We start from the raw sequence: 22,666 nt of genomic DNA, 5'->3' as shown, positions 1-22,666 counted from the left end.
ATTTGTATCCATGTTAAAAATCTGCAAGAAATACATCTGTAGCTAGAAATTGAAAGGCAGGATTTTTGCTTTAGGCTGAAGGCATTTATTTTTAAATTAAAAAAATAAATAAAAGTGATATAAAAGTTTTATGATTATGTAGCTGTGATAATGATCAATTTAATAGTGTTTAAGATAAATTGAAATAGATTTTTTAACAGGATTCAAACCAGGGGCTTCTTCAGAGTTTTGATCCCTTTGCACGTCCTGCTTTTTTAAAAAAAATTTTTTTTAAAGATGGCGCCTTTGGTCATCTGCTGCATCTTCCTATTGTCCCGTGGTTTGGCAACCATTATGTTTCCCTGAAACTGGAGAACAGAAGCACAGAAAACTCTAAGCATGCTGGGAACCGCGGAGTTCCAGGAGCTAAAAACAGTTCCAGAGGATCCCCATTTAAATCCTGCTAAAAAAAATCAGCCCCTCGCCCCCTTTCACAAAAACAACGAGAGGACGGAATTGCTGCTTTAAAATAATGATACATACAATTATACTGTCAATTTTACATTTAGCTCTACGGGTTAGTTTATGAAAGGAAAAAGTAATGTTATCAGAAGTGTCAGGTTGTCAGGAACAAATAACTCACCGTTGTCTGGACACATGTTTTCATAAGAAGACACTCCCTTCTCATCCACTTCTATTCTTTTCCAGCTATTAGGGTATTTCCACCCCATTTTTACCACCACTCTGGGGCCCTGTTTTTTGAGGAAGAGAGAGCTCTCTGCCACCTCAAGAAGACCCTCGTTTTCATGGCACGTCCATTTGGGTGACCTAAGGCAATCCATGAAAATGGCGGGACGGAAATGTATAGCAGAGGAATTGGAGATGCTGAGGCACAGGGAAGATTTAACATGCAGCAGTTTCCCATCCTTTGTCCACATCCATTGCTGGCTGCGGTTGGTCACATTGCATCTTCCCACGCTCACATCTTTACTCCCAAGGATACATAGATGTCTCTGGACATGAACAATCAGAAAGCTCTCTAGAAAAGGAAAAAATCAATACAAATTTCAAGATTTTATGCTGTGCCATGACATTTAATAGCATCATTATAGTCAACCTACGTTAAGACAGAACACGTGTTTTAAAAGTATATTCACTCTTCCAAATGTATTATACTGTAGATGTCATTTTACATTCATTTTACCAAAGAGGCTTCAGCTGTCTGACTTAGATATGCACATGCTATCTCCTATAATTAAAAAGGTATATACTATATTTTACATATTTGTTAGGAATTAATAATTAATATAGAACCAACAGTGGTGAAAAAAATTGTGTGCAGCAAAAGAAAATTACGGCCAGACTGTGCGGAGTATAAAAACTGGTTTATTTGGCCAATGCCATAGAATGAAAAAGGGTGAAAATCCTCTGACGCGTTTGACAAAGTGCCTGTGTCTGTTGTGAAACGCGTCAGAGGATTTTCATCCTTTTTATTCTATGGCATTGGCCGAATAAACCAGTTGTTATACTCGGCAGAGTCTGGCCGTGGTATGCTGTGCACCATTTTTTTTCACCACTGTTCGTTCTATGCTTGCATCGTATCGGGATCACAACAGAGGAGGCCCCTGTGGATGGAATTTAGTGAGTAATTTTTCACTATCTAAGGACTGTGATACAATTTATTGCCAGATCGAGATGCTTACTCCTTATACACTTATTATCGGAGGGGGTTTCACCTGTACCTGAGGATGCTGAGAAATCAACACCAGCCGGGAGGAGGTTGTTTCCCTATACCATGAGTAGGTGGTATGCTGGAGATTTTCTAATGCACTCGCACGAGTATTTAAGCATTCATTGCGAACACAAAAATTCATTATTTTAATTTATTACTCACTACCACTTTGTTACTATTATTACCACTTCTGGTGGGCATATTATTCTCTGAGGATTTAGCAGATACAAGACCGAGATCACTCTGAAGCACCGAGGAGTGATGGTATAGTCACACTTGTCTACTTAATAATTAATGTGACTTTTGTTACATAACAATAATATTTTTTCTCATGTAGTACTTTAGTATGCACTGTGGTGTACATAGATTTATTTTCAGGAACAGATCCTGCTCAATGTACTTTTTAGTTACAATCAAACTTGTTGCCTGGATGCAGATACATTTACTGTACTGGCCTATGGTCACATGGAGCTGACATTATGATTCAAACTGCTTTAATGGCGTTATTTAAAAAATACAATGTGTACATTTGACCCTTCTTTAAAGCAGCAATGCTACATGTACATGTCCCTTTTTTATTTTGTTATTTTTCCTCTTATTTTTATATGTTACGCATGTGACAATGTATAATTCTACAGTCTTACATAAGATGGCAACCGTTTGGTGCTCCTGTTATAAATTTGTAAAAATCCTGATTGTGTGCCTAACATAATGGCCGCCTATCAGTTTCACTCAATCCTTCAGTCAGTGTAACTCAGCAGCTACAATGTATCCTTATATTACTACGGGAACATTATCTATTGTTACAGTTTACAGCTCAAACTGCTGGGAACATTGGCAACAAATTATCCCAAACAGGAAAGTGTTACAAAGATCTTCCCCCTACTTGGTAGGTGGGCTAAAAACCTGCTGTAGAAATCAAAGGGTGCTTTAAAACTTTTTAAAAATGGCATTAAGAGTTGAATAATAATAATAATAATAATAAAAGTTAAAAAGTCACTATTATCTATTACTACAGAACTGATTTTTTTAAAACCATATAAGATTTCATATGTTTTGCTGCTTTAATATACAAATACTGTAAGAATATATTGAAAACAAGTTGCCACAACTAAGAACATACAGATAGAAAACATTAAGAGGCCTACAGTATGTAGTAAGCTAATATTTGTATTGTATTTGTGCATTAATATTTTAGTGCCACAAAGTAGACTCATCCTGCATAGAATGTGCTTGCTACATTAGGTATGAAGGCTTCATACATATGACGCATCATTTGATATTTTAAATGAATTTTGCGTCATGTTGCATACCTGATTGATACAATTCAAATGGAAACATAATTCTGTTAACAAATGTGTTTATGACTAGTGTTCGTAAATATCAATTATTAGTGTAATGTTATTTATCATAGCGATACTGTGAAAATAATACATTTTTATAATGAAACATCTGTACTGTGAAATTTTGGGGGAATGATACTGTACATAACAACTTAATGCTTTGCTAACACTATACACAGGTTTGCAAACTTTTTTTAATGTCAAATTGAACGTACCAGAAAATTATAACGCACATTTTTGGCGCTCAATGCCATTTTTTTTAACACAGCCATTTACATCTGTAAACCTAGTGAAATCCATTTCTATGCACTAAAAAAATGGTGAAAATATTATTTTTATGCGGATGGTGCAGATTCCAGGTTAGTACTGTCCATACTGTACAAGCGCAATTTAAAATATGATTTCTGTGTGCCAATTATGCGCTACATTTGAAAATGCTTAGTACATAGGCCACAAAGTATTTTGATAGTACTAGTGTGGTTAGTAATCTGAATATACCAAAAACAAGAGGATTTAGAGGTTTATGCTAATGCGGTTGAAAATAACATCATAGTCAATAAAACAATGTATACTGCCTTTCCAGATTGTTGAATATTGTAATACAGTACTATTTAATAGTCCAGCATGAGAATTCTTCGTACATCAAAGTATTTCTTCACGTGTCTGCGTTTGAATACTCTGTATACTTTGATTTAATCTACTGTATGAATACCTGTTATGTTGGTCCATTAAAATCACACTCTAGAACAAATCAACATTTCTCCAGGACCAATACAGATCAACAACTTTAGTTATCTATTGGAATTTTTAATAAAATAAAAATCCTCATGTAATATTCAAGACAGCTGGAGGAAATATAATATCCAATAGTCATGAAACAAAACGCATGAGTATGTTTCCATTGTCCCCTGCCTGGTACACGAGACAGTCACTGATCTAAAGTATGGGCCTTCTTTCATTGAACAGTGCATATTCACTGTGGAAAATGCAGAGCTATAAAGTCCTATTCATTTGGTATGAGCTTCACTTCTTGCAAACAGAACTCATAGACTATTCATTTTCTATTCATAGTCTAATTTGAATTATCTAACAAACTTGCCACCATGTGAAAACTCTTCTGAGGGAGGCTTTGTAGAAAAATGTGTAAAATAATAAGTGCAATAGTGGAGGGGATTTTTGCTCACAGAAAAAATAGATTTTTTTTTAGCAAACTATGAGATAAAGAGGAAGAGTTGGCCAGTGTGCTAACTTAATTTAAATGTCAGTGTTGATCACAAGCCACCATCTCCTTTATTTAGGCCCATGCACCTTGGCAGTTATACAGTCCTGTATTTATTTCTTAACTAGTCAATATTTAACACGGAACAATATGTTCTGTAAAAAGAAAGTGACCAACAATAATTATATAACCTAATTAATTCCAAAATAAATTTACAGTATATCTAGCACTAGAACCTAAAATGATCTATTAATAACTTTCAAAGGTTGAGGTGAATATACATATCATAATAGTGCATTTTCATGCCAGGTTGTAAACAAGAGGATTTATTATAAATATATTTTCCCTACCCAAGTCCACATTCCATTTAGTTATAGCTGCCATGGTCCAGAGATTTAAAGCAGTAACTGATGGGGATGTTAGCTTCTTTGCCACATGATCTCTCCATGGAGAGAAACTCCATTAAATTCTATGAGACCACAGTGAGTATAAGGAGTGAGACTGTCTTCCTATGAGTGGGACCCACTCCAAATGAGTGACAATGGACAGGCCTGTGTCACTCTCTCTGCACAGGCCTGTACTCATTCCAAAAGCCCATGCAACACTAAAGGAGGATTGCGTTCTGTAAACCAGCCCCCCCCCCCACGCAACAGGGTTTACCTTATAGTTGTAAAACATTCATAATCCTAAATGACAGTACCTAGTTACAAATAAGGAAACTGCAGTGTAGATGGGTGGTTAATCCCTGTATCTGTAGAATGTTAGCAGAACATACAGTACAATAAATACCTTCCTTTTCATACCAGCAACAAATTGTTACGTTGATAAGAACTATCTGCAAACTGAGCCCCGATTGACCCTAATCACCCCACAAGGGGAGATCTTCTGTACAACCCTACTGGACACAATGATAACATTGATTTAAGCCTCAAGTGAGATTGACATTTTAATATTCAGAGAAGTAGCCAAACAGTGGCATGCATATAATAAACACATTTCTATATGATCTATTAGGATATTACCATACCACAGTTTATTTTCTTTCTAGGGAAACCCCTAGGGGACTATTGGATCATTTTTCCTGGCTCCCCAGTGCTGAGAGGTGCTCAGGTGTCAGCTCTGACCTGGACACTCCATCTGTCTTCTCAGTGTGCAAAGTTCCACCTCTCCACCTGCCCCCCAGTGATCCTCTGCCTCACTTACCTGAGATCACCCAGGACAGACTGCTCACGATCAACCAGGGCAAAAAGGGACCCATCTTCCATCTAACAACAGCTCTCCATGCTTCTCTCCAGCAACCTAGATAAGTGAAGCTAACGCTAGGAAGGAAATGCGCCTTCACAGAGGGACAAAGTCAGTGACGAGCACTTCCTTCTATTCAATTGTTTGGGGGACTTTTACAACCAGATCGCATGAGTCTTCAACATTGATTTAATATCTGCTCCGTGTGTTTTTGTGTGTAACTTCCAAAGAGAGCACACAGCAGTGCAGTAGAGACTGCAAAATAAGCAAATTCGATATGAGCCAGCAACTCAACAACAACCTAGCCTTGGGAGGGGGGGCTGTCATCTCATATAATTACAAGTTAATGTAACAGGTCTGCAAGAAGCCTGGTAATAGGGATGTGGTAAGTAAATATCAGCTCTGTTGTATAAGGAATGTGACTCATGTATAGTAATTAAAGTTATGCAGGGTGGAAAGTGCCTTCTATGGCAAGATACTTTCAGTTGTGCAGACACCGCTTTGTTACAGTGTCCTCATGTTCATGTTGGTTCATAGAAAAGGGACCGAGCACATGATGATGCTGATAATGAGACAGAGAATTATTGCATATTTAGCAAGTTCAATAAAACAATAAGCCCCAATAAAAGTGAGCTATAAGTCAACATGGTTTTTAGCAAATCAGATAAATTAAAAACATGAAATAAATGCATACAATTGTGCAGGTTTAATGTATATAAATATGTAATGGATATGATACAGCCACATGCTCGCGTTTAACAGATTAAGTATATCAAACATTATGATAATGTACTCCTACTGAAATGGCCTTGATAAAAGATGCAATTTATGATCGGTAATTTCCTTAAAAACATCTTATTTATTCTTGTTACATTTGCACAAACATTTAGTGCTTTCTACATTGGTACTTATCTTTCTTTTTATGCTCCAGCAATGATATATAAATATATAGTTGTTTTTTTTGATAAGTGGTTATTTCATCCGATACATTATTATCATGTTTTACTTCCTAAGGATTACATTTGTGTCATTTTTTAAAAGTTAACAAAAACTAATTTTGCAATTGAAGCTCCTTTCTGTTTTCTGTGTATTTTCTTTCATCCCAATTCCCCTCCCCCAAAACATGCTAGTTTAAAATTATAATAATATATTATTATTATATTATATATATATATATATATATATATATATATATATATATATATATATATATATATATATATTTATATATATATATATATATATATTTATATATATATATCTATCTATATATATATATATCTATAGATATATCTAGATATATCTATAGATATATATATCTATAGATATATCTAGATATATCTATATATATATATACTGTACACATGTGGAAATGGAGCACTATCTATCTCTAAGCAACACACTGTTAGGTGCTGTACAATGGCACTAGTGGCTGCAAAATTACAACACCGCAAATAAAGCTCCATTGCTCAGTGAGACTTGCTCAGTAATCGCGGTCTGTGCAGCATCTTTGTAATGAAGGTCCTAGTATAATGCCTTGGCTGCGACATATTACCATTGCCTCCCCAAGCGGGTCTTTCAATATCACTGAAATAATTTATGTCACTGGCACGTACAGTATGTAATGTGTGAGAGTGGACATGCATTGTACAGTATGCAGGGGCACAAATCTACAACACTCATTTTTTTTTATCAAGAGTACTTTATTGGCAATATGTACCAACATGTTTACATTAAAAACTGAAGATTCCCTTCGTAGACATTGAAACAATTATTGCAAATAAAAGGCTAACTTCAGATCTTCACTTGACATCGAAATATTGCAGAGGAATGCAACAAAAGTCTCATAGCAGCAATTCTGAAACACCTGATCTATTTCCCATAAGCAAATCGTTCAACCGTCGTGGTGGAAGTGGGGCCTGCACCACATTTGGGCCTAGAGCTTGGGTAGCCAACTCGAGTCCTCAAGAGCTACCAGCAGGTCAGATCTTCAGGATAGCCCTGCTTCAGCACAGCCTGAAGACAGGTGCTGAAAATATATGTATATAGAGAATATAGCATAATTAATATTTAGAATGATTTCAAGCCTAGCTTCACAGCCCAGGTCTTCGAATGAGCCACTGATTGAGCCACGTGTGCTGAAGCAGGGATATCATGAAAACCTGACCTGTTGGTAGCTCTTGAGGACTGGAGTTGGCTCCCCTGGCCCTAGAGTCATCAAACTCTGTTAAAATGGAGATACTATCGCACCCAGGGGGAAAAAATACTGGGTCATTACTGCAATTTTTAAGCATAAGACATCAGTATTGCTGTAATAGTTTCCTGAGTGCGGTATTTTTAGACTTCTCGCAATGTGGCTGGATTGATTTTATATGTCTTTTTTAGGCCATTGGGCCTTTTTTTCATTTTTGTTTTCTGGCGGCTATTGGGACTTTGATTAATTTACAGCTTTCCTTTATGATTAAGAGAAGCCTTAACTAAATGACCACTTGTGTTACTAAGGGTAATATGTATTTAAATGCATTTAATGTTAAATATCACCTATTCCATGTTGGTTTGGCTTATGTTGCCTACAGTATGTATGTAATGGCCTTTATAATGGCCATTATATACATAGGCAAGATGGGTCTAACCCCAGCCTGACCTAGATTTTTAAAAAAAGTAGTATTTTTCAGCATTAGCCATGGTTCTGATAAATATTGAGTCTTGATCGCTAGCACCAAAATGACTACATTTGCAGTATTTAGTCATTCTTGGTGGCGGTCCCGATATTTTTATCGGCCTCTGTAAAAAATGTGTCATTTTTAGCTGTACAATGTTGATGACTTGTTTTTATAGTGCAAGTTTTTTTTTGCCTATAACACCACATTTTTTGTATATCGAAGTTTGATGACTGCAGGCCATAACTGCAATGAGGTGCGTGTCTCCCTGGCACTGAGGCACTTAAACAAAGAAATTAAGTACACAAAATCATAAATTACCCTTTCAGTAAAGGACAAAGATAGCTTGTAAAAGTCTTACTGTTTTAATATATACGCTATAAAGTTGTTAAGTAAAGTAACTCACAGGATTTACAAATACACTGTATTTAGATCTGGAGCAGAAGCAGGTAATAGTACAACCCACAGTATAGAATAAATGCATATCCACTGAATAAAAGACATTGTGCTCTGTAACTGCTTTAAATAACCTACTAGAAATTCACAAATTGCTAATAGAACAAGAACACATCTCCATACAAAATATTGACTGCATTTGAACAGTTTAAAAAACGAAGGAACATCTTTTTTAAATCTAAACGGATTACTTGCAACTTTAGCAGCAATGATCTTATGTGGGTAAAAAAACCAAGCTCACCACATAATAGATAATAGCACTTGACAGGTACAGAGTGACAGCTAACAGTCCCATTTACAATACACATAGTTTGCAAACGTTTATTTGTTATACACTCAATAATCTTTTAGAAATCCACTGTTTGACTGTAGCAGTAGTACATACATTCTGTATGGTAGGTTATTTCAGAAATACATCCACCTTTCCGTTACATAGCTTAAATCCATACACAGCGTAGTAGCCTCCATTATTATTTGCTGAAGCTTACAGAATAGGTACATTCATTTACAGACTATTGTCCATTCCCTCGTGTCAAACTTTCCGTCACGCTTTGGCAGGTTGTCTTCGCATCCTTTTCCACGCAGTCTGCTGCCCTCATTTAAGAAACTGCTGGTTGGTAATAAATGAATTACCTTAAAAAGATTGCTGTTTCATTTTACTCTCAATGGTTCACTGGACGGTTTCTGCGGATAGTCTGCTTTCAAAAAGACTCAGAGCATGGTGTACAAACTGATACTGCTCACTGGTTTGAACCATTCCTCCCCTGTAAAGGAAAGACATGTATATGGTGAATAAGAAATATGGACAGTACAGCAACATTCCATGTGCTCTACACGTTATACAGCAACATTCCATGTGTGCTACACGCTATACAGCAACATTCCATGTGTGCTACACGCTATACAGCAGCATTCCATGTGTGCTACACGCTAAACAGGAATATAGGGGTGGGGGGAGAGAAGAGGATAAACCCTGCTCAGCTAGTGATTATGGGAGGAGAAACTAACAGTGGTGCTATCTGGGATTGAGGGGTACATAATTAGAGGAAAGCAAAGATCCCTGCTGATGCACTCACTTGAGTCAAAATAATAAAGTTTTAATAAACACATAGAAAACAGAAAAAAATCAACTATTTAAAACCTATGATAGCGCATGTACTATCAAACAGGAGTGAGCAGATTCTCACTCAGGGCAGAGAAAAACTGTAAAACCTATTAAATAACAGGTAAGTATGTTACAGTGTATTACTCCAAAGAATAAAGAGGGGTAAGTCCCCAAACAAATCAAGGAGTCTTGGTCTGGCAGTGGGTAGGGAAAATGCAGAATCACTGCATAAATCACTACAGAGTTACCAAGTGCAAGCAGCTGCTGTAGTAATGGTGTCATGTGCTGAGATACATTGAATCTAAGTATCAAATTGTTACCTTCTCAGGGCTGCAACCCACAGTCTGGGTATGACACTTTCAAAATAGCATTCTGTGGCTGATAGCTATTCCACAGACATGTATACTGAGTATCCCAAGCCACACTGACATCCAACAGTACCCCCCCTAAGAGCTGAAATAGCCTCTGATTCTAGCTAAAGAACTCCTCCCACAGGAGGCAAGTAACAGCGCACAGCCGTGAGATAAACGGAGAAATAGCTTCTGATGGTGACTAAAAAAAGTTTATTTTGTGCAGAGTATACAGCTGACGGATCCTCTGACACGTTTCAGCCCTCAGGCCTTTGTCAAAGAGTGATCCGTCAGTAAAACCGGAAGCCCTAATATACAAAACACAACCTGGAACACCTGTGTGTGCCACTAATCAGAGGATGAGTAGCAGGTGAACAGGATGGTAGGTATAACAGGCATTGATAAAGAATATACAATAGTTAAAATTGCGACCACACATAAAGACTCTATAGACTAAATAGATCAATTAATACATCACTCCAATGAAAAACCAAAAGGGGAGTATTAATCAAGGGTCTGCAAATCAATAAAAACACAAGCAAAAATCACAATGCATATAGTATACTGTTAATACACAAATAAATATTAAATATTACAAAATCATTAATAAGATACCCAATCATATGAAGAATCTTGATATACCAAAGTATATAACAGTTGATCATGTACGAAATTTGAATGATATTTAACAAAATGCTGACATATATAAATATAATTCAATAAGAAAAAGTGCACAATAAAGGGGGAGAGGGGAGTGGGGGGCAAAGAGGGGGGGGGGAGGAAGAGGGAAGGGAAGGTGGGGGAGGGAGGGGAAGAAGGAAAAAGAATATCAAATAAATGAATGAACTAATCAGCAAGAAAATTTTGTAAAGCCCATTCCACATTCAAACCATGTGGTTGAAGTGTATTAAGGGTAAAGATCCATTTCATTTCTGTTTTATTAAGGCGATTAAGCCTATTACCGCCTCTGATTTTGGAAGGAACGTGTTCAACACCAAAGAAACGAAAATTAGTGAGACCACCAAAGGGACATTGACTAAAATGTTTTGACACCGGAAGTAAAATATCCTTTTTGTTAATTAATCTGATGTGTTCAGAAATTCTAATGTGTAACGGTCGTATCATTCTGCCCACATATTTAAGATTACAACCACAGATAATGACATAGACCACATAGTTCGTGTGGCAGTTAATAAAAGTACTAATCTTGTACTTGTTGATGGGATATAGTGTGTGAACCCTTGGTCTATGTCATTATCTGTGGTTGTAATCAGGTAACTAACGGGTAAAAACATATATATATAGGTAGTACCCCTTGATTTGTTTGGGGACTTACCCCTCTTTATTCTTTGGAGTAATACACTGTAACATACTTGAAATAAAATGGGGAGGGGAGGAGTGAGGAGTGAGGGGATGAGCTCTTGCTACTGTCCTAGAAACGGTGCCAGGGGTAAGTGGAACTAGGTAGCATATAAAGTACTTGCATAGGCAAGAAGGAGAACCCCTTTAGAACAAGTACTCGTAAGGTGATAAAGGGTGTGAATGAATGTACCTTTAATAAATAGTAAGGGTAACTGAACACAAAACACTTAAAACCGAATTAAACAGCTAGCTCCCAGTCCTATATACTAGGCTGGTTGCCATGTAAATCTAGGGAATCCCGATTGACTGGCATATGCAGGATGGATATTTAGCTTATGCCTCAGTGAGGTATAGAGGTGTAAATGATTATTGTCCTATCAGAGATGTACCGGACACGACACATAAATATATATTCCTTACACTGGGTGAAAAATTGATTCAAAGGGGGTACTCGTGGAAAACATCTAGTGAGTGATGGATGTACAATGTCACAACATTCACATACTAAGTATGTATACAAATCAATACATCCAACTGGGTACCCCAATGATTATGAATCAGTGAAAATATAAAGGTCCCTAGAGACGACGCATAAATGTATAACGTAAAGTTAAAAGGCTACTATGTAACTAAGAAAGGGCTGAAGGCCAAATGCATAATATGTACAAGAGATTTCATAATAACACATTCACAGTCTCTGTCAGAAATATAGTGCCTTAGCCTATTTGGGAGTTCTCACATAAGTAAATATTGGTGAGTGAGTAACTTCCCACGAACTTCCGTGGAAACGGCACAGTATCGTTAGCAAACAAATGTATATGCAGTTTCTATTTCTAAGTGCAACAGGGTTGATCACTGAACCCACATTGTGGCATGGTATTGAGTGGGTAGATATAGGGGCTGGATTCCCAGATACACTCAGTATAACTCCAAAGAACTCTATACACCTTCCACCCGGTGTGGTGTATTAATGAACACCACCGGACATTTAGTTAACCGGGTGAGGAGGGGGTTAATGTTGGGTAGCACTCTTAGTCAGGTATTTGGAGTTTACCCTATGGTCTACTTTGGGGCTCACTGGATGATATATGAATAAATAAGTGGAACCTCTATGAGTGTGCCCTAGTTTGAACAGCCCACTTAATATAGGTCCAGTGTACTGTATACAGCTCCCATCCGGTGTGGTGTATTTGTGAACACCACCGGACATTTAGTTAACCGGATAGGGAGAGAAATAATAGATTGCGTTTCTAATGCTGTGTCAGGTGGGTGATAGCGTTTTTAGAGCCTGATTTAAAAGGTATAGATAGCTCAGTTCCTCCTCTGTGAGTAAGTGTGTACAATATGAATAAATATATACTCAGTTGGTCTGCATTGCGTTATCATCATAGATGGTCTCTGGTTGTCATAAACCCAACATTGTGATGCACACCGCACTGACACGTGCTGACGTCACGGGGGTGCGTCCTCCACCGACAGCTGTTTCGCGTCGCTCTGATGCTTTTTCAAGGTGGCCACCTTGAGAAAGCGTCAGAGCGACGCGAAACAGCTGTCGGTGGAGGACGCGCTCCCGTGACGTCAGCACGTGTCAGTGCGGTGTGGAACGCAGCTCCGAGGCGAACGCTGCAAGGGTGAGCTGTATCGAGGTGCCTCACTACCCCCACAGAGACTCCCCCCACCCGGCTAGCTAATGTTCGGTGGTGTTCATTAATACACCACGCCGGGAGGAAGTCTCCCATGTATATGTGAATTGAATCTGACACTGAGTGTCCTGCGTGCATCACAATGTTGGGTTTATGACAACCAGAGACCATCTATGATGATAACGCAATGCAGACCAACTGAGTATATATTTATTCATATTGTACACACTTACTCACAGAGGGGGAACTGAGCTATCTATACCTTTTAAATCAGGCTCTAAAAACGCTATCACCCACCTGACACAGCATTAGAAACGCAATCTATTATTTCTCTCCCTATCCGGTTAACTAAATGTCCGGTGGTGTTCACAAATACACCACACCGGATGGGAGTTGTATACAGTACACTGGACCTATATTAAGTGGGCTGTTCAAATTAGGGCACACTCATAGAGGTTCCACTTATTTATTCATATATCATCCAGTGAGCCCCAAAGTAGACCATAGGGTAAACTCCAAATACCTGACTAAGAGTGCTACCCAACATTAACCCCCTCCTCACCCGGTTAACTAAATGTCCGGTGGTGTTCATTAATACACCACACCGGGTGGAAGGTGTATAGAGTTCTTTGGAGTTATACTGAGTGTATCTGGGAATCCAGCCCCTATATCTACCCACTCAATACCATGCCACAATGTGGGTTCAGTGATCAACCCTATTGCACTTTGAAATAGAAACTGCATATACATTTGTTTGCTAACGATACTGTGCCGTTTCCACGGAAGTTCGTGGGAAGTTACTCACTCACCAATATTTACTTATGTGAGAACTCCCAAATAGGCTAAGGCACTATATTTCTGACAGAGACTGTGAATGTGTTATTATGAAATCTCTTGTACATATTATGCATTTGGCCTTCAGCCCTTTCTTAGTTACATAGTAGCCTTTTAACTTTACGTTATACATTTATGCGTCGTCTCTAGGGACCTTTATATTTTCACTGATTCATAATCATTGGGGTACCCAGTTGGATGTATTGATTTGTATACATACTTAGTATGTGAATGTTGTGACATTGTACATCCATCACTCACTAGATGTTTTCCACGAGTACCCCCTTTGAATCAATTTTTCACCCAGTGTAAGGAATATATATTTATGTGTCGTGTCCGGTACATCTCTGATAGGACAATAATCATTTACACCTCTATACCTCACTGAGGCATAAGCTAAATATCCATCCTGCATATGCCAGTCAATCGGGATTCCCTAGATTTACATGGCAACCAGCCTAGTATATAGGACTGGGAGCTAGCTGTTTAATTCAGTTTTAAGTGTTTTGTGTTCACTGTTACCCTTACTATTTATTAAAGGTTCATTCATTCACACCCTTTATCACCTTACGAGTGCTTGTTCTAAAGGGGTTCTAATTCTTGCCTATGCAAGTACTTTATATGCTACCTGTAACATACTTACCTGTTATTTAATAGGTTTTACAGTTTTTCTCTGCCCTGAGTGAGAATCTGCTCACTTTTGTTTGATAGTACATGCGCTATCATAGGTTTTAAATAGTTGATTATTTTCTGTTTTCTATGTGTTTATTAAAACTTTATTATTTTGACTCAAGTGAGTGCATCAGCAGGGATCTCTGCTTTCCTCTATTTATCTACATGCTAAACAGCCACATTCCATGTGCGCTACACGCTATACCGCAGCATTCCATGTGTGCTACACGCTATACAGCAACATTCCATGTGTGCTACACACTATACAGCAACATTCAATGTGTGTTACACGCTATACCGCAACATTCCATGTGTGCTACACGCTATGCAGCAACATTCAATGTGCGCTACACGCTATACAGCAACATCCCATGTACATGACGCTATACATCAAACCCAGCTAACTTCTGGATGGTTATCAACAATATATTCCAGCCCCCTAACCATCAACAACCAAGTAATATTACTAAGGGGGATATTACTCTGACAACCCCCACTGACATTGCAAATGCATTCAATGATTACTTTGTGGGGTGTGCTACTAACTTATTAGCGAAACGCAGCCCAAACCACAAACCTGAATCTCATCCTGGGAGAACCCACATAGCCCCACCCCTCCCAACATTGCCCACAATTTTCAATTTGGCCCAGTATCTGAAGAGGAGATTACACAAGCGCTCCTCAAACTAAAACTAAGCAGCCAATGCGGACCCGACTTACTACAATCTAGGTTCCTACGACTTGGTGCCCCAGCCATTGCCAAACCAATTGCTTCTATAGTCAACTCTATCCTGTCTGCAGGCCATATCCCTAAGACCTGGAAAACTGCCAGAGTTGTCCCAATCTTCAAAAGTGGGGACAAAAACACTGTCTCAAACTACAGGCCAATCTCACTTCTCCCAATTCTATCCAAAGTCATGGAAAAATGTGTCCACTCCCAATTAAGCGATTACTATACCAAGACAAATTTCCCTAGCCAATTCCAATCTGGCTTTCGTCCCAAACATTCCACCGTAACTACCCTGCTAAAAGTTTGCAATGAAATCCAGTGTGGAATGGAACGGGGACAACTCACTGGTGCAGTATTCCTAGATTTTGCAAAGGCTTTTGATACAGTTGATCATGCTATCCTGCTTAACAAACTCCAGAGCTCTGGAATAGGGAAGCATGCTTTAAACTGGTTTCAGTCCTACCTATCAGGAAGATCCCAACATGTGTCCATCTCAGGCTCTAACTCCAACCCCCTGGATATCACCTGTGGTGTCCCGCAAGGCTCTGTTCTGGGGCCCCTACTCTTCTCAGTGTTCATTAATGATCTTCCCACAGCTTGTAAGGAAGCCTCAATACACATGTATGCAGATGACACAATCCTATATGCACACAGCCATAGCCTCTCTGACCTTCAACACATACTTCATTTTGACTTTTTGAGACTCGAAAACTGGATTTCCCAAAACAAACTGTTTTTAAACACTGACAAGACTGTAACAATGGTATTTGGGACCAAGACTAAATTTTTAAAGCTTCCAGCGACTGAGCTCCTGATTAGAACCAACGCTAACACCATCCAAACCCCTGTCACTAGTTTTAAATACCTGGGCTTATGGTTTGACTCCCACTTAACATTCGGAATGCACATTGATACCCTGACAACCAAGACCTATGCCAAACTAGGGGTACTTTACAGGAACAAATCCTCCCTAAGTCTCCTGGTCAGAAAGCGTATCGCACAGCAGATGCTAATGCCAATTATTGACTATGGAGACATAGTATATGGCTCGGCACCTCAAACCCACCTTAGCAAACTTGACACCGTCTACAATTCAATTTGTCGTTTTGTTCTCAAATGCATCTACAACACACATCACTGCGAAATGCTCAAAGAACTAGATTGGTCATCACTAGAGTCTAGGCGCAAAGTTCACTTTTCCTGTCTTGCCTTTAAATTCTTTCTGGGCAAGCTACCCAGCTATCTGAACAAGCTCCTCACCCCTACCACATGCAGCCCTTATCACCTGAGATCAGACTCCAAAAGACTGTTCATGGTCCCAAGGCTTAACAAAGTATCCGGCCGCTCCTCCTTCTCTTACCGTGCACCCCAAAACTGGAACAACCTACCCGAGACTCACATCCACCACCAGTTTAAGTTCTTTCAAAGCTAAGACTGTCTCACATTTTAATCTGGTCTGTAACTGTTACATACGCCCATAATATACATTTTCTTTAACTGTGCATGCAATGTCTTGTATATAATGTATACCCTGCTCATTATATAACTGTATGTGTAAACATGTATTATTTGTCTTAACTCTGTGCCCAGGACATACTTGAAAACGAGAGGTAACTCTCAATGTATTACTTCCTGGTAAAATATTTTATAAATAAATGTGCGCTACATACTATACAGCAACATTCCATGTGTGCTACAGGCTATACAGCAACATTCCATGTGTGCACCACGCTATACAGCAACATTCCATGTGTGCTACAGGCTATACAGCAACATTCCATGTGTGCACCACGCTATACAGCAACATTCCATGTGTGCTACATGTTATACAGCAACATTCCATGTGTGCTACATGTTATACAGCAACATGCCATGTGTGCGATAAAGCAACATTCCATGTGTGCTACACGCTACACGCTACACAGCAACATTCCATGTGTGCTACATGTTATACAGCAACATGCCATGTGTGCTACATGTTATACAGCAACATACCATGTGTGCTACACGCTACAGCAACATTCCATGTATGCTATACAGCAACATTCCATGTGTGCTACACGCTATACAGCAACATTCCATGTGTGCTACACATAACACAGCAACATTCCATGTGTGCTACACGCTATACAGCAAGATTCCATGTGCGCTACACACTATACAGCAACATTCCATGTGTGCTACACACTATACAGCAACATTCCATGTGTGGTACACGCTATACAGCAACATTCCATGTGTGCTACACGCTATACAGCAACATTCTATGTGTGCTACACGCTATACAGCAACATGGGACATTCCATGTGTGGTACACGCTATACAGCAACATTCCATGTGTGCTACACGCTATAGATTGAGAACCCAGATGCAAAATAACCTAACAGGCTTTACCTGTAAAACAGATCTACCACGGAATGTGCTTTAAATCAATTCAGCATTGTTGCACATAAATGCAAGTGCATTTCTTTTTATGAAAAATAAATAAATAAAAATGTCTACATAATGGACCTGTGCAGTCCTGCAAGCTTGCATTGTTGCTCAAAGTTAGCCATTAAAGGTATAATTTTTACCCACTATGGGTAGTCTGCACACTAAACAAAAACATTGATTGATTTTCTGTGATGGGCAGTTTTTGTTTATGCCAGCTAAAGCTGTAACATTATTGTGACAGGGCTTTCTGCGGTTTTAAAAGGCAGCACACATAAAGCCTGCCGGTAGCTGATGAGTTCAGCAGAGAGCTGGTTAATTGTAGCTAGAGTGAATTAGCCAGTCACCTGGCTCAGACAAATTTAAATGTATGCTGTACAAACTGCATGGATCTCTCTAGTACAAGGGAGGTGTGTGCTGGCAAAGAGATCCCAAGGAACCAGATCCTCTATTCTAGGAAACGGTGGTCCCTGGAACCCGCCAGAGGGTGCACCCAACGGACACCAACCCAGTCAAAGGATGGGAAGAGGTCTAGCTTCCCAGCCCTGCAGATAGGGATTGGGAAGTGTGAGTCATCCCTTACAAAGGGGTAGGCCTATTTGATTTGTTTTTATGACATGAAGATGTATTGTTTTGAAGCTACAGGTTAAATAAATGCCACTGTTTATTTCCCCAATCCATGTCTCCCTGGTTGTACCGCTGCACTTGTCTACTACAATTCTCTATACCTGTAGTTAGTAATAGTGAACAAAGAAGTTCAAATGGTACCCCTATCACTGCACTCTAAACCAATAGTGTATGTTTCTAGGGCTATAAGGTGAAGAATCCCCTATACCAGAAACTAAAATCAAAAACGGCGCAAAAAACAAAAAAGTTTTAATACATCTTTAAATTTAACAATTACACTCAAATGGATAAAATATGGGTATGAACTGAACCCCTCAGAGGAGCGAAGGGAGTCAAAGATAGGGATAATAGTAAAGCTAGTAGTCTCCTATGGAACATATAAGGGAGATTAACCCCATAGACTCCTGCGTGTTATTTAGGACATGTGATGCTCATGAACTAAACACATATCAAATGCATATAAAACGACCTGCATAGGCAAAAATAAGATAGCTGTATCAGACTTAATAGCACACAATGTTGACAGCACTACACAGATAAATATAAGTATCGCACTGTATATAGTAACATGGTGTTAAATGGTCTATGCTCATAACCAAATAGCAACTCCTGGGACTGTGTCCCTTTCAAAGGTGTTATCCCGTCCCTCAGACTCGTATGGATACAAGTGTTGCAATCAGTGTAACAAGCCTGTAACAGAAAAGCGTTGTATAGTAACAGCTTCCCGGCGGCTAGCTAGGGTACATACAAGCAGCTCTGCATGAGTTAGACGGCTGCTGTAATAGCAATAGCCAGCACTATTGGTTTGCTGGCTGTTGCTATTACAGCAGCCGTCTAACTCATGCAGAGCTGCTTGTATGTACCCTAGCTAGCCGCCGGAAGCTGTTACTATACAACGCTTTTCTGTTACAGGCTTGTTACACTGATTGCAACACTTGTATCCATACGAGTCTGAGGGAAGGGATAACACCTTTGAAAGGGACACAGTCCCAGGAGTTGCTATTTGGTTATGAGCATAGACCATTTAACACCATGTTACTATATACAGTGCGATACTTATATTTATCTGTGTAGTGCTGTCAACATTGTGTACTATTAAGTCTGAGACAGCTATCTTATTTTTGCCTATGCAGGTCGTTTTATATGCATTTGATATGTGTTTAGTTCATGAGCATCACATGTCCTAAATAACACGCAGGAGTCTATGGGGTTAATCTCCCTTATATGTTCCATAGGAGACTACTAGCTTTACTATTATCCCTATCTTTGACTCCCTTCGCTCCTCCGAGGGGTTCAGTTCATACCCATATTTTATCCATTTGAGTGTAATTGTTAAATTTAAAGATGTATTAAAACTTTTTTGTTTTTTTGCGCCGTTTTCGATTTTAGTTTCTGGTATAGGGGATTCTTCACCTTATAGCCCTAGAAACATACACTATTGGTTTAGAGTGCAGTTATAGGGGTACCATTTGAACTTCTTTGTTCACTCTTTCTAATATTGACCTCATACCTCTTTGCACCTAACGTTTTAAGGACCTATGGTATAATAGGTGAGCAGTTCTTCACAATCCTTACCTGTAGTTAGTAAACAATATTTTACCTGGAAATTTGCATTGACATACAGTATATACATTTTTTTTCAATGCGTATCCTGGGTTGCAGTACAGAACCACTAGTCCATAACTTCTAGACTGTGCTAAGCCATATGGCCCATATTAACCTGTTCACTGTAAGGTGCAGTATGGCTTAGAACTACTTAGGAAATCAGGGCCAGTGTACATTTACCAGGGAAAATTGACTTGTTTGACAAATGGGATAACTACTACACTTCTGAAACTACAATTCACCTGGAAAAATATTCTTAATCAAAAATAGAATAAATGAAAAGAGCTTATGCACTGGCTGCCCTAAAATTGTTTAGTAAATACAGTACATTGCGTGGTAAACAAGCATGGATAAAAACCAGTCTGCAACATTTGGTGCTGGACCTCTCACCGTCATCTTACAATTTACAGTACTCCTGTATGAGTAAAATAGATTTTGTACCAATCTGTTTTTTTTTTTTAATTCTAAATACAGTTATTGTTTAAAATAGGTTTGGGACTTATTCTTTCTTTACACGCCAAACCAGAATATTAGCCTGCTTGCAGGATATACAGGAGGGAACTCAGCTGAGCAACACCAGCTACAGACGCTCCAAAGGCTACAGACGTTTGCTGTTCTGATGTGTTTTTAACATTTCTTATGCCTGTGCTTTGCTGGTGACAGAAGGCTGGTAACAGAAAAAGGCTGTATATTTATTTGTTCTCTGTGTAAGGAAAGTACTATAATTGTTTATAACAAGTGGGAATAGGCCTGAAGATCGGGTCTTCTCCGAAATGTTGCCTCCCTAGCATCTTTTTCTGCAAATGTTACTGTTTTTTTGTAAGAGATTTTCCTTCTCTTCTTTTGGACCCTTCATTATTATTATTATTATTATTATTTTTTTGTGCCTTTTTTAGCCTGTTCTTATGTTGCCATGCTATATTACCAGCTTTTTGCATTTCTTTGTGTGCCAGCTTAGGAGCTGTACAGGGTCGTCGACAGGGGGGGAGAGTCGAGACAAGTGTCCTAGGCCCAGTGACTCTGGGGGGCACGGCGGCTGGACAAAGCAGTTGGGCCCAACCTCTGGCCAGGTCCAACTTCTTTGCCTAGCTTCCGGTCCTCTCTTTGCCACGGGCCCCGGCTCTCCCTCACTGACACCAACATGTATGTATTTGGGGTGTGTGGGGGTTGTATGTATTTATGGGGTGGGGGAGCTTCTAAGTATTTTGGGAGAGCGTGGGTTGTATGTATTTAGGGGTGGGGGATTGTATGTATTTAGGGGGGGGGGTTATGTATTTGGGGGGTGGGAGGCGTTGTATGTATTTACGGGGTGGGGGAGCTTCTATGTATTTTGGGAGTGGGGGGTTGTATGTATTTGGGGGGTTGTATGTATTTGGGGGGTTGTATGTATTTAGGGGGTTGGGGTGTGTGTATGTATTTTGGGGGTAGGGGTTGTATGTATTTGGGAGGTGTTTTTTTGTATGTATTTGGGGGTGGGGGAATTGTGTGTATTTGGGGGGGGGGTTGTGGGGTTTTTGTATGTATTTGGGAGTCGGGGGGTTTGTATCTATTTCATGGGGTAATTATTGTGGCTGGGATTGTATGTGTGGCCAGGGGGAGGAGGGATCTTAGAGTATTTTCTCTTTTGAATGCGGGTTACCACCATTTCCCCCAGGATGTACAAGGCTTTTAGCCATAAAAATGATGTAGTAAATCTGTTCAAACTGTAGCTGTAAACATAGAGAGTCTGATAACTAGACATTATCTTATAATTCCATTGTTCCTTAGGACAGAGGTGCACAAACTTTTCCCCCTGCGCTCCCCTGCCCACTTACCATCCCCCCCCCTTACCTTGGCTCCGGCGTCAAATGACGCTGTGGGGGTCACATGACATCATGTTGCCATGACAACGTTACATCACATGACCTCACAGCGTCATGGCGAAGTGTCGCCAAAGACAAGGTACGGGAAGTGGCAGAAGCCACGCACCATTCCCCGGCATTAAATTTAAATGCTTGAGGAAGAGCGCGGGGCTCTGTAATCACTGCTCCCCCATGGAAAATCTTACACCCCCAATTTGCGCACCCTTGCCTTAGGAGATGTTAAAAATGGTGATATTAGACTCACAATGTGGGAATCCAATATCACCATTTTTTTCATCTTAATTTAAAAAACGACTACACTATATTTGTTCTCCCTTTTTTCTCTTCCATATTTTTGCCCTTAGATCCAATGGAATTGTAAACCGTTTGGTAAAATATACAACTATTGTGTGGGAAGTTATCATTGATCTATTTTACTATTGTTTCCTAATTTATGAATTAGAAATTGGCACACTTTGGTGAAGGGTATTTCAGGTTTGTGCTTTACGTGACTTTATTTCCATTAGTTACTTTATGTCCCCGTGTGAAAAGTTAATATATGTCAAAAAGAATGTGCTTTTTCTTAGTCGCTGAGAACATTCGGTGTGGCAAATAGAAAAAACTATGATCAATATGTAAAGTACCTCTCTCTGTGGCACTTTATAAAGTAGGGGTACTGTGTCAAATTCTGAGATATGTTACAGGTGTTCAGTAATAGGAGAACCCTTTTTGAACCTAAGTTTAGAAACATGTATACAATAGTCTTGCTATAAAAACTAGAAGGGAGAGGGACTTTTTAAAATAGGTATCCTTTTATTTTAAAAGGATGTGGAGCT

The 22,666-nt window shown here is 39.2% G+C and overlaps 2 protein-coding genes across 5 annotated transcripts in view; both read right to left on the bottom strand.

The window, feature by feature from the left end:
* The window catches only part of PTPRB (protein tyrosine phosphatase receptor type B), a 122,208-nt gene extending 116,646 nt beyond the window's left edge, over positions 1-5,562 (bottom strand). The window contains exons 1-2 of the mRNA XM_075600245.1: positions 5,477-5,562; positions 623-1,018 (exon numbers count right to left, since the gene is read on the bottom strand). Coding sequence (XP_075456360.1) covers positions 623-1,018; positions 5,477-5,531 — 451 coding nt within the window. The 5' untranslated portion in view covers positions 5,532-5,562. The remainder of the gene's footprint in view (positions 1-622; positions 1,019-5,476) is intronic.
* A 2,738-nt stretch (positions 5,563-8,300) lies between these two features.
* PTPRR (protein tyrosine phosphatase receptor type R) overlaps positions 8,301-22,666 on the bottom strand; it is a 261,570-nt gene continuing 247,204 nt past the window's right edge. For all 4 annotated transcript variants that reach the window (XM_075600241.1, XM_075600243.1, XM_075600242.1 and 1 more), the window contains one exon: positions 8,301-9,395. In XM_075600241.1, the coding sequence (XP_075456356.1) occupies positions 9,302-9,395 (94 nt within the window). In that variant the 3' untranslated portion in view covers positions 8,301-9,301. The remainder of the gene's footprint in view (positions 9,396-22,666) is intronic.

The sequence above is a fragment of the Ascaphus truei genome, chromosome 5, assembly GCF_040206685.1.
Source record: "Ascaphus truei isolate aAscTru1 chromosome 5, aAscTru1.hap1, whole genome shotgun sequence".
In the NCBI taxonomy this organism is placed as follows: domain Eukaryota; kingdom Metazoa; phylum Chordata; class Amphibia; order Anura; family Ascaphidae; genus Ascaphus; species Ascaphus truei.
The sequence above is the reverse complement of the archived record's forward strand: the minus strand, read 5'-3'. Positions and strand labels throughout refer to the sequence as shown.